The sequence below is a fragment of the Stegostoma tigrinum genome, chromosome 24 (genome assembly GCF_030684315.1).
Source record: "Stegostoma tigrinum isolate sSteTig4 chromosome 24, sSteTig4.hap1, whole genome shotgun sequence".
Lineage (NCBI taxonomy): Eukaryota > Metazoa > Chordata > Chondrichthyes > Orectolobiformes > Stegostomatidae > Stegostoma > Stegostoma tigrinum.
The window spans coordinates 42,046,021-42,059,925 of record NC_081377.1 but is presented as its reverse complement, the minus strand read 5'-3'; the positions used below and the strand labels follow the sequence as shown (position 1 = coordinate 42,059,925).

The 13,905-nt window shown below is 42.1% G+C and overlaps 1 protein-coding gene across 5 annotated transcripts in view; it reads right to left on the bottom strand.

The window, feature by feature from the left end:
* Window positions 1–423: 423 nt before the first annotated feature.
* ctps1b (CTP synthase 1b) overlaps window positions 424–13,905 on the bottom strand; it is a 68,883-nt gene continuing 55,401 nt past the window's right edge. For all 5 annotated transcript variants that reach the window (XM_048557921.2, XM_048557920.1, XM_048557917.2 and 2 more), the window contains 6 exons: window positions 11,451–11,547; window positions 9,050–9,105; window positions 8,626–8,722; window positions 6,696–6,840; window positions 4,280–4,373; window positions 424–2,898 (listed from right to left, as the gene is read on the bottom strand). In XM_048557921.2, coding sequence (XP_048413878.1) covers window positions 4,286–4,373; window positions 6,696–6,840; window positions 8,626–8,722; window positions 9,050–9,105; window positions 11,451–11,547 — 483 coding nt within the window. In that variant the 3' untranslated portion in view covers window positions 424–2,898; window positions 4,280–4,285. The remainder of the gene's footprint in view (window positions 2,899–4,279; window positions 4,374–6,695; window positions 6,841–8,625; window positions 8,723–9,049; window positions 9,106–11,450; window positions 11,548–13,905) is intronic.

The window sequence follows — 13,905 nt, the reverse complement described above, 5'->3', positions numbered from 1 at the left end:
AGATAAGGAAAGATTGGAGGACGTTTGACTAGAGCACAACCAAAACAGGGCTGTTTTGTCCTGTTACTGTATTCCATGTTCTCTGTGATTCTATGCGGTATTTGGAGGGTTGATTACTTATGGTATAACCAGTTGATGCTTTGAGTTAATAACTGTGTTATAGATAGTGAAAAGATACAAACCCTGTTACCAGCAGGTCATAAAAGTCTGTTCCAAACCAATGACTACTTAAACTTTGATCTTCTCTGACATATTCTAAGTGTTGATGCTAATATGATCTGCACGCAGGACTCATATTTCATTCTGTAGAGCACAGAATGACAAGTTGGTGCCACAAAACTGATCTGCAAACCCAACTTATAAAAATAATATCAACTGAAAAATGCTCTTGGAGATGAAAAAAAATCACACATTTCAAAACTGTACAATACTTCCATTCATCTTTATTGCAAGATTATATGAATCAAGAGTTTCTTTCCATGATGAATTATAAAAGCAGGCACAGTTTCATTTCAAGTTTGGTACAGCTTGTGGTTATGATAAATACCCACTTGCACTCCACAACGTTCAGTCTACAGCTATGGCTCTTCCCACTTGGTTAATGCTTAATTAACCATGGAACGAGGGGAAATACAGACCCTGTCCTGTTGTATGTTGTTAAATGGGTATTTTGCATTGATAGGTTCAGATACTTGTGTTAAAGTGCCAGGGAAGGGGTCTAACCACAGACAACATATGTTGCTGTTTTGCCATAAGTTTGCTGGTTTTAAGCTGCCAAGTGTTGCATCTACCCAAATTAGAGTAAACCAAGGTGATCAAGATTGGGCTTCCCGGATACCATCCGTTTGAGTTGTTGGTTATCATCAATGTAAGCGAGCTTGTTCACAATTCCACTCTTGTATCAGGCTGAACCTCATCATTAGTCACCACCATTACTTCAGCATCAAACTCCAGGGGAGGGGATGGCCTGGTGGGTATTATTGCTGAACTATTAAGCCAGAGATACGGGCACTGAAGTGAGGACCTAGGTACAAATTTCACCACGTCAGATGGTGGAATTTTGTAATCAATTTTTAAGAATCTAGAGTTAAGAGGATAATGATGACAGTGTTGACGGTTGGGAAAAACCTATCTGATTCATGAATATCCTCTGGCAAGAGAAACTGCCATCCTTACTGGGTCTGGTCTCCACATGACTCCAGACTGTCAGCAATGTGGCTGACACTTAACTGCCCTTGAGGCAATTAGGAACAGGCAGCGATGACCACGTCCCAAGAATAAATAAATAAAATCTAATGTTACCAAAGAAATACAAGCTGAAGCCAAGTTTGCTGTGTCTTCCAGTAAGGAAGTGGCCGACTGAAAAAAATGCCACCAACATGGACTATTCCCCCATATCCCTTGATTCGCAAAAATCTATCAACCCTGGTCTTGAACAAGTTCAGAGACATCTACAGAGATCTCGTGATGCTCAGAGAATTCCAAAGATTGAAAACTTCTCGGGAGAAGAAATTTCACCTCATCCAGTCCCAGATTGTCGACTCCTTATCCTGAGGTTGTCCCATTTAATTTCCAGCTTACTCAACCTGGGCAAACTGCCTTTCAGCATCTACCCTGTCAAGCCAAGTATGCTGGGGTGACATAACAAAAGCATAAATTGCAATGTATTCTAAACTGACTTAAAGTCCATGGGAATGAGTTGGGAACAACGTCTCAAAACAATTCTAAAGGTGAAGAGGAGCATTTAACCATACTCTTAAAGTGACCTCTTTGGTGCGGTTCTTCGGGATTTTTCATCCAGTTCCAGCCATGAATCCAGAGCAAGAACTCAAGCAGGAACCAGACGATGATGGGATCATTCTTTCTTCTGTGTGTGAATGCCAATATGACTGCTGAGTAAAGCAAGCAGCTCTGACTCCATCAAGCTGTGGAAAATATGTGGGTGTCTTAGCGAATTACAACCTCCTTTTTAAACTGGGGAACTTCTGAGACAGGCCTTTCAATGCTGGTTCTAACCTAGGTACTTATCAAATTAATTGCTGGAACAAGGCTGAAGTGCTAAGCTAATATAATGCAGCTGCTTTTTGAAGGGTCTGCTCCCAAACTACAAAATCAGCTGTAATTCACTTGCTTGCAATGAATGGAAACATGAAAGAGTACAGTCCCAAATTCCCTGATTGTTGTTTCTTTATGGCAATAATGTGACTGCATTTTCTAAACAAAGTCAAGTAATTCCACCCTTGTGTAAAAAATAAGAAGTTACATCTCTCAACAACATGAAATAAACTTTTGCAGTCCCAGTTTCACACTGAGTTTAACAGTGCATAAACTAAACAGAAAAATGCAATCCTTCCAACCCTGCACCTGCAATATACTGAGGTATAAAAGAAAACATCAGGAGAAACTTGAATCAGACACAGGAGTCTAAACAAAAATGAAGTAGTACACTGTTAAAGCCACATTTTGCAGAGGTAGTGTCAAAGGAAAAGTACAGTTTGCCATAAACATAAGAACGTTGGGAGACAGGAACTTTTCAAAATGAACAATTGGTTTTACATTCGATGTCCCAAATGTATGCCACATGATCCTTGCTAATTCCATTACAATATGTTACTTTGATTTCATGTCACTGTAGAAAAATCCAAGATTCCAAAACTTAACTCTAAAATCTATACAGGCTTATGTTAGGAGACCTGAACGAAAGATAATTCCTTTTATATAATAAATGGATACAATTTGCACTGACGCTCACAAAGTAACACGAAATGAAACAAACGATGGTTCTCAGGCAGTGTGCTGTGTGGACGAGAGCAACAGACCAAATATGTAATACTGTAAAATCAAGAGGAAGTTGCAATTCATACACCAACCATTCAGAGCTGTAGAATGAAGCGACACCTAGACGAAGGCAGAGAGGGAAGAGAAATGTAAGATTTGACAGCATGTGGAGCGAAGCATCAATCTCTTAGAATAGAAGGTCAATCATTCAGGACTAAGATGAAGAGCAACTTCTGTTGCATTCTCTATCTCACATACATGGACATCAATAATATACGAGATGGGAGACTGATATATATCCAGGTTCTAAGGAATCAGGGGAATGGGGTCGGGAAAGGAAAGTAAAGTTGATGTAAACATTCAACCAACATCTTACCAACAGCAGAACAGGCTTGAGGCCTGTGTGGCTTATGCCTGCTCTTAATCTCTTGTTTTTGTGTAAGAATTACTTTTAATTTTCTCCACTATTTTTCTCCTGAGGTCCTTGCGAGGTTAGATTTTCTACAGCTGCCACTCTCCAGAATTTCAATCAAGTTTTCATGCTTCGTGAGACAGTGCTGGTCGATTATTTATCCATGGAGGCACATCTTGCCCACGCGCATTGTTTATTTTCTCGGAGGTTGGTAGGGGGAGAATGGGGAATGCCACTTGATTCGGCTGAGAAATCCTGGCATATTTGTCACTTCTGAAGCTGCAGGGTAGGGTCCAAACACAGCATTCGCTGCTGCCTTGACTAAGCTCAGCACTGAAGAGATCTAACTTTCTGAGATCTCCCTTACCTGTGCGGCTCACCTGCTCAATACCGTTACCAGCTAAGCCACTTGGGGAGCAGATCTGATCGTGGCTAAGACGCAGCGGTCTTCAGTTTGTAGCAGTGGCTGAAGATTTGACTCAACATCATCAGTGGCAAATAGGATGGTAGGAATACAAATTCCACTGTCCAACTTGGACACTGATCAACTTAGTGACCACAACAGCAAGTATACACCTCTGGAAAAGAAAAATAGGGAGAAACTGCTACACTCAATCCCAATCAGCCAACGAGGGTTTTGCATGGAGGTAACAGATCCCATGGTACTGTTTGAGGCAGAGCTGGGAATTTTCATCCATGCTCCGGCTAGTATTTATCCCTCAGCTAATATTGTTTAAACAAATGACCTAGTGTATCCATGTTCAGTTTGTGGGGCTAGGTATAAGTTGGCTGTTGTACTTCCATCACCACTGCTCTTTGAAAGTACGTCCCAGGCTGTGATAAATGCTGAAGGAAGATCAGCAGGCAACATCGGTAATTTTTCAAAGTCCTTTAACGCAATTATAAAGCAAAGAACACTTTTACCATCCACCATATTTGCAAATAATGGCTTTAAGACAGAAACCTCAGATCACTTCCTTTATATCATGTATATTCTTTCTAAAAGGAACACCATCCAAAAAGTTGTGATTTGCGGAGATAGACATCGTCAAAAGGAAGCCAGAATCTAAGCTTGGCCACATGACTTACCAAGTATTATTCCTGTGTTAGAATAGCTGACAGTTTTAAATCCACAATTTCAGAATCAGGCGAACTGCTCCCACTTTGATCACTGTAGGTATCTCTGGAGAGAGCAAAGTCACAGGGCATTCATTAACTTCAAGATTTTTTGTTTCCTTTTACACATATAAACCAATTGTCTAACCCCAACCCTGAACAGTTTATTTAGGGATTAACAGCAGGATGCCCAAGCGCTGCCTTCCTCGGCCCAAAGCAGTTGCAGCAGATCAACTGCTAACGTCGCCAAGGTCATTCTTGAAATAGCAGTAAGTGCAAAGTGGGATCTGCCTCATCTGAATGGCTTTAAAAACCTCTCCCTGTGATCCACCTAAAATGGGGCTTGCCAACATGCCAGTCAGGACCCTAAGTGTTTCTGTGAGCCATAGACTGAAATAACAAAAGACGATGGTGGAACTCTGAGTGAGTTAGAACAGATGCGTTATTCTCTAAAGGACACAACCTCCTCTCTCAGACCTACTACCTGTAACCCTGGATCCCCTTTCTAATCTATCTATCTATCTATCTCTGTCTTAAATACACTTGATTACTTGGCCTCCACAGCCCTCTGCAGCAATGACTTCCACAGATTTACCTCCCTCTGGCTGAATAAATTCCCCCTCATTTCAGTTTTAAAGGGTTATCCCTTCACACTGAGGCTGTGCCTTCCAGTCCTAGTCTCTCCTACTAGTGGAAACATCTTGTCCATATCCACTCTATCCAGGACTCTCAGTATTCTGTAAGTTTCAATCAGATCCTCCTTCATCCTAGACTCCATGAAGTACAGATTAGGAATCCTCAACCAATCCTCATATGACAAGCCCCTTATTCCCAGAATCATTCTTGTAAACTTCCCTTAGACCTCCTCAACATCAGCACATCCTTCCTTAAATACAGGGCCCAAAACTGCTCACAATATTCCAAATGTGATCGGACCAGAGCCTCATATAGCCTCAGCAGACTGTAAATCTCTGCTCTTGTAATCTAGCAACAAAAAACATTTATTTTGTTTAAAATAAAAGTCTAATTAAATTCTAAATACTGATGAATATGAGAATTTAATATTCTCCTGCTGTTCAGCAGTCAGTCCTATCATAAGTGGCTTGAACAGATAGGACACCGATCTGTAATGCAGGATAATAAATATTTAATATTCAGAGGCAAGGAATTATTACATGCCAAAAGCACAAATTCCTTTTCTGTTCTGAAAATGCAGCTTCTGAAGATTCCAATAATTACATTTTTTGACCAGTCAGGTACACTAAACAAGATGTAAACGGATATATATGCAATATTATTCCCAATAGACTTATAATAGGCAGGCTGCCTACTTTCAAAGAAGCAATAGTTACACACTGCTGATAGATTTGACAGTAATCCAATTCCATTTTCAGAGTATATCAGCATGAAAATTATAGGTATGTACGTGTCCAGCTCTCTTCTGCAAACTTGGTATTTGACTGAACCAGCAAATAGCGTACAAAATGATACGAAGATTAAACAGATGCTTAGTCACTTAATATCTGCACCATTACTTTCAGGTCGAGGTGATGAAAATTGTAGTGCATGGTGAGGGCAGGGGTGAGCAGAGGGGAACTGCTGAAAATGTCCGAGAAGGGGAAAGATGGTGGGGGGGAGGCGGAACGAGAATGTTGAGCAGCGGGAAAGGGAAAGGTTTGTTCTAAAGGGTCACCGGACCCAAAATGTTAACTCTGCTTTCTCTCCAAAGATGCTAGACCTGCTGAGTTTTTCCCAGAAATTTCTGATTTACTTTAGGGTAACGCTTGCGATGGGGGGAGTGTGTGAAGTGCAGAACCCACTGGCAGACATTAAAGGTTATTCCTTCATTTTTGCAGCCTTATCAGGGTAGCTACTGTCAGGTACACAGAACTCACTGCACAGAAACAGCCCATTCAGCCCATGTGCTCAATGCTAGCGTTTCCATCCTGTATCCACCAAAACTAACACTATGGCGCCCTAACCCTTTCTACCTGCCCCCCATGTTACTCTGAATGATGTGGAGACTGATTCCAGTGGCTGTACCATAAGAAAAAAGGTTTTCTTAACTAACTACAAATGGTATCAATACATGTAAATTTTAAAAAACCCTCAGTTGTGAACACTGACGGCTAAAACACTCAATTCCCTCTGCACCTCAGAATTCCGCAGTGCTCCTCCGTTTGAAGTAATTTGCTGGTTTTTAGTTCATCCTGCCAAAGTGAACAGTGTCACATTCTTCCACATTGTGCTGTTGCTCAGATGGTTGGCAATTCACTCAACCAACCCATCTGTATCTGCCCGCAACTTCCTTACGTTACTGTCATTGTAATTCCCTCCGCTGAATCAATTAGAAAAGGGGGAGAAGGGACACAAAATCTGAGCTAGTTACCTGGGCGACAGCCGGCAACCCTTTTCCAAGTAACGCTGAAGTTTTCCTGAAGCAGCCAACATCAGGCCCAAGTAAGGTGGTGACGGTTTCATTGGTCTGGAGGTGAATTCTGGGTGGTACTGAACGCCAACAAAATAGGGATGCTCTGAAAAAGACAGGGGTGAGAACACTTCCTCAAGAGATGCACTCGACTACATTTACACTGAGCAGAGCTTATTAATCATGAAGGTCAAACAATCAACACGCAGAACCACACTGGTCCTCCAACTAACATGCTCATTCAGAAAGACAAAGGGGCACTAAAAATATTCCTGGTCATTCTGGGAAACAGGAGCTGGTGCAAAACAGGAGCAGAGGGAGACCTCTCGACTCCTCAAGGCTGCTCCACCCACCAATACGATCATGGCTCATCTCTTGGGTGATGTGAAGTCCATATTCCCAAATACTACTTTCGATTCCTTTGACCATCAAGCTTCTATCAAATGGTCTGAAAAATACTTGGAAGCAGAATCATTAGTGACATTTAAGCGACTGCTGGACATGCACATGGACAGCAGTGAATTGAGGGGAATGTAGGTTAGGTTATTTTATCTATCTCAGGATGTGCAGGCTAGGTAGCCATGGTAAATGCAGGGTAGCGGGCTGGAACTGGGTGGGATGCACTTCAAAGGGTCAGTGCTGATTTGATGGGCCAAATGGCCTGTTTCCACACTGCAGGGACCCTACGATTCACTGACCAAACAGCAGAGTAAAAATGTGGGAGACGCTCAAGTGATTCCAAAAAGGGAATGGACAATTCAGCAGCCTCTTGATCTGGTGATGGAGTTTGAGGAATGTGCATTTGTGGTCATAGTCTGTGGAACACATCAACACAAACCTGGCACTCAGATCTGCGGCCTCATTTCCCCGGTCAGTAACTGAGGAGGCTACCGATAGGATTGTCAAGCTAGAAACTGTATTACAAGCTTTTCTCACCACAGAAACAGCGGAAGCACTCAGATAAAAAAATTGGATCAAAAAATTGTTACAGATTATCAGAAGACACTCGTCCAAGACGCTAACAATATTTTGATCACAATAAGAACTTCAGCCAGCACTCCATAATTCTTAACACCGTAAGGTAATGTGCAAAATTACAGACTGGAGGAGGGGCTGTGGCACAGGGGTAATGTCACTTGGCTAATCCGACTAAGCTCCATGGGAGCAAGGATTCAAATCTGATCATAGGAGATAGTTAAATGTGAATTCAATTTTTAAAACAATGGAATTAGAAGTTTGTTGGCCATGTAACCACTGTTGTAAATAGCCAGCAGGTTTCACTGAGGCAAGCAAGTCTGCCATATGTAACTCCAGACCCACAGCAAAGTGGGTGACCTGTAACAGCAGCAGTGAAGGTCAGGCAATAAATGCTGGTCCAACTGGTATTGCCCACATCCCATGAATGAATAAGAAGAAAGACTCAAAAGTGGTGTCCAAAACTAAACAGCATTATTTTATAAGTTTACAGAACTTTACTCCAAAATATTCCAGCAGTCAATGTGTCAGGCTTGCGTATTTAAGCAGCCTGTAAATTTATTTAAAATTTTAAATACACAAGTAGGTAGTCAGCCACAGTTCATGAGGGCCCTTCAGCATGTCACTCTATTACAGAGGAGGGCTTAGTTGTCTGTATAGATTGCTGTATCCAGTTTGAGGGGAAACGCTCTGGACTGGAACTGGATTCTCACTGTGTTATCCTGAAACAGATACTAGCCATTCAACGAATGGCGTTAGTCATCCAGCTAACATGTAAATACAATAATGCATTCTCCAAAATGTTTGTTCAAATAGTAACCTTTAAAATAAAATGAGCTGTGAGATTCAGAGTATTTTCTAAACAGTAGCTTGTGTCATATCTCATTCTCTATGACTGCGACATCTCCTCACTCACCATCTAGTTCAATTATTTCCATTCGTTCTCCCTCCACGTCCTGGCCAACGAAATGAAATCCCTTTTCTTCAAAGTTATTTCTCATTGCTGGATTTACCTGAAATACAACAGGTTTGGAGCATTTTTTGTTCTGTGCTTCAGGATGGAACTTTTGGGTGGATTGGGCAACAGGCTTTTGGCATCAAAGAATCCAATGCAACTTCTTGAAAGGAGGACCAATTAGAAAAGCACAGCAATATAAACTTAAAAACTAAGAAAACATGACGGGGAAAATCTCAACGTTCTTCACAGGCTTGACAGAATATTTTTACAATGAAAAACTACACAGTTTGCGGATTCATTTTCCCAGACAAAGAGCGCAGAAAGCGTGCGCACGTGTTTATGTGTGTGCGCGCGCGGGGGGGGGGAATAAAACAATTTGTACCTCGTATCGATGCCTATGACGCTCTTCAACGTAGTCACAATCCTTATACAACCTCCCTGAAGGAAGCACAGAAAAAAGTTAAAACTTTTTAAAAACTAATGACACTAGTACAAACACCGAACGCAATCAGTGAAGATAGACACCTGCATCTCCTCCCTGATAATCCTCAACACTGTCTCCCAACCCCCAACAAGGATGCGTACTCAGCCCCCTTACTGTACTCCCTGTGCACCCAGGACCACATAGCCAAACTCCATATGAATGCCATCTACAAGTTTGCTGATGTCATCACCATGGTAGGATGGATAACAAACAACTATGAGTCAGAATATAGATAGGAAATAGAGGGCTTGATGTTATGTTGTAATGATAACAATCTCTCTCCCAATGGCAGCAAAACAAAAGAACTGATCACTGACTTCAGGAAGAAAGGAGGTGGATATGCCACTGTCTACATCAATGGAGCTGAGATGGAAAGGGTCAAGAGTATCAAGTTCCCAGGAGGGACAATAACTGACAATCTGTCCTGCATCTCCCATGTAGATGTGATGGTCAAGAAGACACACCAACACCTCTTCATCAGGCAGCTTAAGCAACTCGGCATGTCTATAAAGGACCCTCACCAACTTTTATAGATGCACCAGAGAAAGCATTCTATCTAAATGCATAATAGCTTGGCACAGCAACACCTTTGCCCAGGGCTATAAACTACAGAAAGTTATGTGCACAGCCCAAACCATCACGGAAGCAAACATCCAATCTATGGACTCAATTTATGTGACTCATTAGCCAGCATCAAAGACGCCTCCCACCCTGGTAACGCTCTCTTCCAACCTCTTCTGTCAGGCAGAAGATAGAGCAGCTTGAACGCATGGACCAACAGGTTCAAAAACAGCTTCTCTCCTGCTGTTATTAGACAGCTGAATGGACCTCTCTAATTTCAAATCTAATGCTTGTGCACCTCCTTTGCAGCCATTACCCGGTATGCCTCACTTTGTCTAGCCCTATGATCTCTATGTCCTTGTTTGCTATGATCTGCCAGAAAGTTACAAAACTTTCCACTGTACTTAGGGGCATGTGACAATAACAAACCAAACAAATCAATAACAAGCCTCAGTTCAGGCCAAATAGTCTGGAGCAAAGGTTTTGATGAACTAGCTTGATGTTGGCTGCTTTTGCCATAATTCTCATCACTACTTTGTTTTAATTTGGAAAATAGATGTTCCTTTTTGTTGATGCAGAGAAAAGATGTGGAATGCAGTGATGGAAAGGACAGTAGGAAAAAAAACTGAAGAGTCACTTTCAAAAGGAAACTTGATAAATAATTTAAGGAAGAAAAATATATTAGTGATGCACAGTAAAGAGCAGGAGGGTGGGACGAATCAGAGTAATCTTTCAAGAAGACAGTACAGGGATGATAGTTCAAACAGTGTAACTGCAATCAATGCAGGGGACATTCCTGTAGCAAAATCCAGGATAATAATTCCTGATTTCAGTGTGGTTAAAGATATCTTCAAAAGTAAAGCAGATGGAAAGACATGAGCCATGGCTTTTAAATGAATCAATAAGGCAACTATTACGTTCATCACTGAATACAGACTGCAGATGAAATAAACCACATCCTACACTTAAATAATACTTTCTACTTAAGAGGTTACAATTTAGGAACAGACCAGCACCAGTTTGGTAAATACAGACTGAACTGAACCCTAAGTCAATGCTGCGATCAGTGCGCCAAGCCTGATTGCTCTATGGAATCTTGCAGCAGCTGGGTGTTACTATTGTACAGAAACTAAACTGGGCTTGGCATGATAAATACTGCGGCTACAGGAGTAGGTCAACTCCTGATCCCCCAAAGCCTGTCCACCAAACACAAGTCAGGAGTGTGAAGGAACTTGCCTGGATGGGTGTAGCTCCAACAACACTCAAGAAGCTCGACACCATTCAGGACACATCAGCTCATGGATTGGCATCACATCCAAAAACTTTCACTCCCTCCACCAGCCGTAGCATCTCGACCATCTACAAGATGCACCGCAGAAGTTCACCAAAGATCCTCAGACAGCACCTTCCAAACCCACGACCACTTCCATCTAGAAGGATAAGGGCAGCAGATACATGGGAACACTACCCCCTGCAAGTTCCCTTCCAAGCCACTCGCCATCCTGACCTGGAAATAGATCCTTCAGTGTCACTGGGTCAAAATCCTGGAATTGCCTCCCAAAAAGGCATTGTGGGTAAACCCACAACACACAGACTGCAGCGGTTCAAGATCACCATCGCCACCTTCTCAAGGGCAACTAGAAATGGGCAGCAAATTGTGGCCCACCATCCCATGAATGGTTGAGTTAAAAAACAGAACAAGATAAGCAACTCCAAAAGATAAGCTTAAAACTTGTACTTAATACTGAATTCTTTTCCTTCAGGATCGTTCTCCTCTTGCCAAGTCTCATGGTTCCTCCCATCTCTCCAGGATTGTGTTCGGGCATGTCAATCACCTGCACACAATGTGACAGAATTTTGAAATCTTCATCTAGCATAAGGCATCATCTTTAAACTCTTGATTGGGCCTCAGCAACTTGCAAAATAACACCTGCAGCATGCTATATTTTTAGTTTTTTTAATCTCTGAATTCTCAACCTCAGAAAGTTCAGGCAATCAATATTTTCAATACAAGGAGGAACAGATTATTGCATTTCAGCATTTTGTATGCCATGGGAAGCTGCAGCAGGGGTACTTGCTCAGACAGATCACAGTGAATAACAGATCAGGCTTGAGGGGCAAAAGTGCCTCTTCTTGTTATAACAAGGCGTAGAGCTGGATGAACACAGCAGGCCAAGCAGGATCAGAGGAGCAGGAAAGCTGACTTCCCTTCCCCCATTTCTGAAGGAGGGTCTAGGCCCGAAATGTCAGCTTTCCTGCTCCTCTGATGCTGCTTGGCCTGCTGTGCTCATCCAGCTCCACACCTTGTTAACTCGGATTCTCCAGCATCTGCAGTTCCTACTATCTCTGAAACAATTTTAGCCTCTTCTTGTTCCTTTTTAAAGACAAAATGCTGGAATCCATCAGGGGGATGCTGTGGCCTGCTGTGTTCTTCCAGCCTCCTGTTTGTCTACCTCTTATCGTTCCTGTTTCTTGATTTTATGTTTTTATGACATAGGTATTGACATAATTCATCTTCAATTTTGCCACTTAGCCATCCGTCTTAGACGCATTGAAATCTCTGACCTCAAATGGCGTGGCAGTTTAAAAGATGTGACTCTGTTTCCATAATCTTTTTCTCAATCCAACAGACCAGTCCCTGACAGAAGTGGATGATGGTGGTCAGCATATCCTGTATAATTATAGGCAATCAAAGTAAAACAAATTCCTTTTGTAGTTTAGTTTTGATAGTCGGGAGATACTTTAAATGATTTCTTTGCACACTCTGCCAGATCTGTACTCCTTTAAGGTTAGTAACAAATAGTAATGCAAATCAACCTTAAGGACAACAAGGAGTAAGTTTCAATGCTCTCTGCCACTGGGAAATCAGGTTTCGCATTCTGTCGCAAAGTCAACCATCTTTCTGGTGGCTAGCGACCGACAGAATCAGCAAGACTTGTTCAAGCAGATTCTCTGGTGAGCACTGTCACAGATCAACATGGTCTCCATTAGCAACACAGGAAGGGAGGAGGCCATTTGGCCATAGAGACATACTGTACACACACAGTCCCTTTGGCCCAACGCGTCCATGCCAATCAGGTTTCCCAAACTAAACTAGTCTCGTTAGCCTGTGTTTGGCCTCATTTCCCTCTAAGCTTTTCCTAATCATCTACCTGTCCAAACGTTTTTTAAAATGTTATAACTGTACCTGCATGTACCGCTCCCTCTGGCAGTTCATTCCACACATGAATCACCCGCTATGTGGAAAAATTGTCCCTCGGGTCCTCCTTACATCTTCTTCCTCTCACCTTAAAAATATGCCTTCTAATTTTGAACTCCCCTACCCTGGGAGTACTATTCACCTTATCTATGCCCCTTATGACTTTATAAACTTCTATAAGGTCACCCCTCAACCTCCTATGCACCAGCGAGTAAAGTTCCAGCCTCTCCCTATAAATCAAACCTTTCAGTCCCAGTACCATCTTCATAAATCTTTTCTCCATATTCTCCAATTTAATAATATCATTCCATCCTGTACAAAGTACTCCAAGAGGGACCTCACCAACATCTTGTACAACCTCAACATGATGTCCCAACTCCTATACTCAATGGTCCGAGCAATGAAGGCAAGCGTGCTAAATGCCTTTTCAACCACCCTGTCTACTGGTGACACAAATTCCTACCATTCAGTGATTGATCAATCTTTGGTTGATCTGTGGCCTAACTCAATGTACTTGCCTTAAGCCCATTTTCCTTAATACCTCTGCTCAACTTAAAAAAGGTACCTATCTTAGATTTAACTGGTCCAGTGTCTACAGAGTTCCAAACATCGACCACCCTCCATTGTCTCGTTCTACAGGGGTCACTGGACTCGAAACATTAACTGTTTCCTCTCTCTACAGATGCTGCCAGACCTGCTGAGTTACGCAAGCAATTTCTGTTTCTTTTTTCAGATTTCCAGCTCTTTGTTTTACACATCCTTAAACAAATCCGTTTTGGCTTTCATTTATTCGCACACATGCGGGAGGATGTGGCCTAGTGGTATTATCATTGGACTGTTAATTCAGAAACCCAGATAATGTTCTGGGGACCTGGGTTTGAATCCCGTCACAGCAACTGATGGAATTTGAATTCAATAAATATCTGGAATCAAGAGTCTAACGATGACTGTGAATCCATTGTCTACTGTCGGAAAAACCCATCTGGTTCACTAA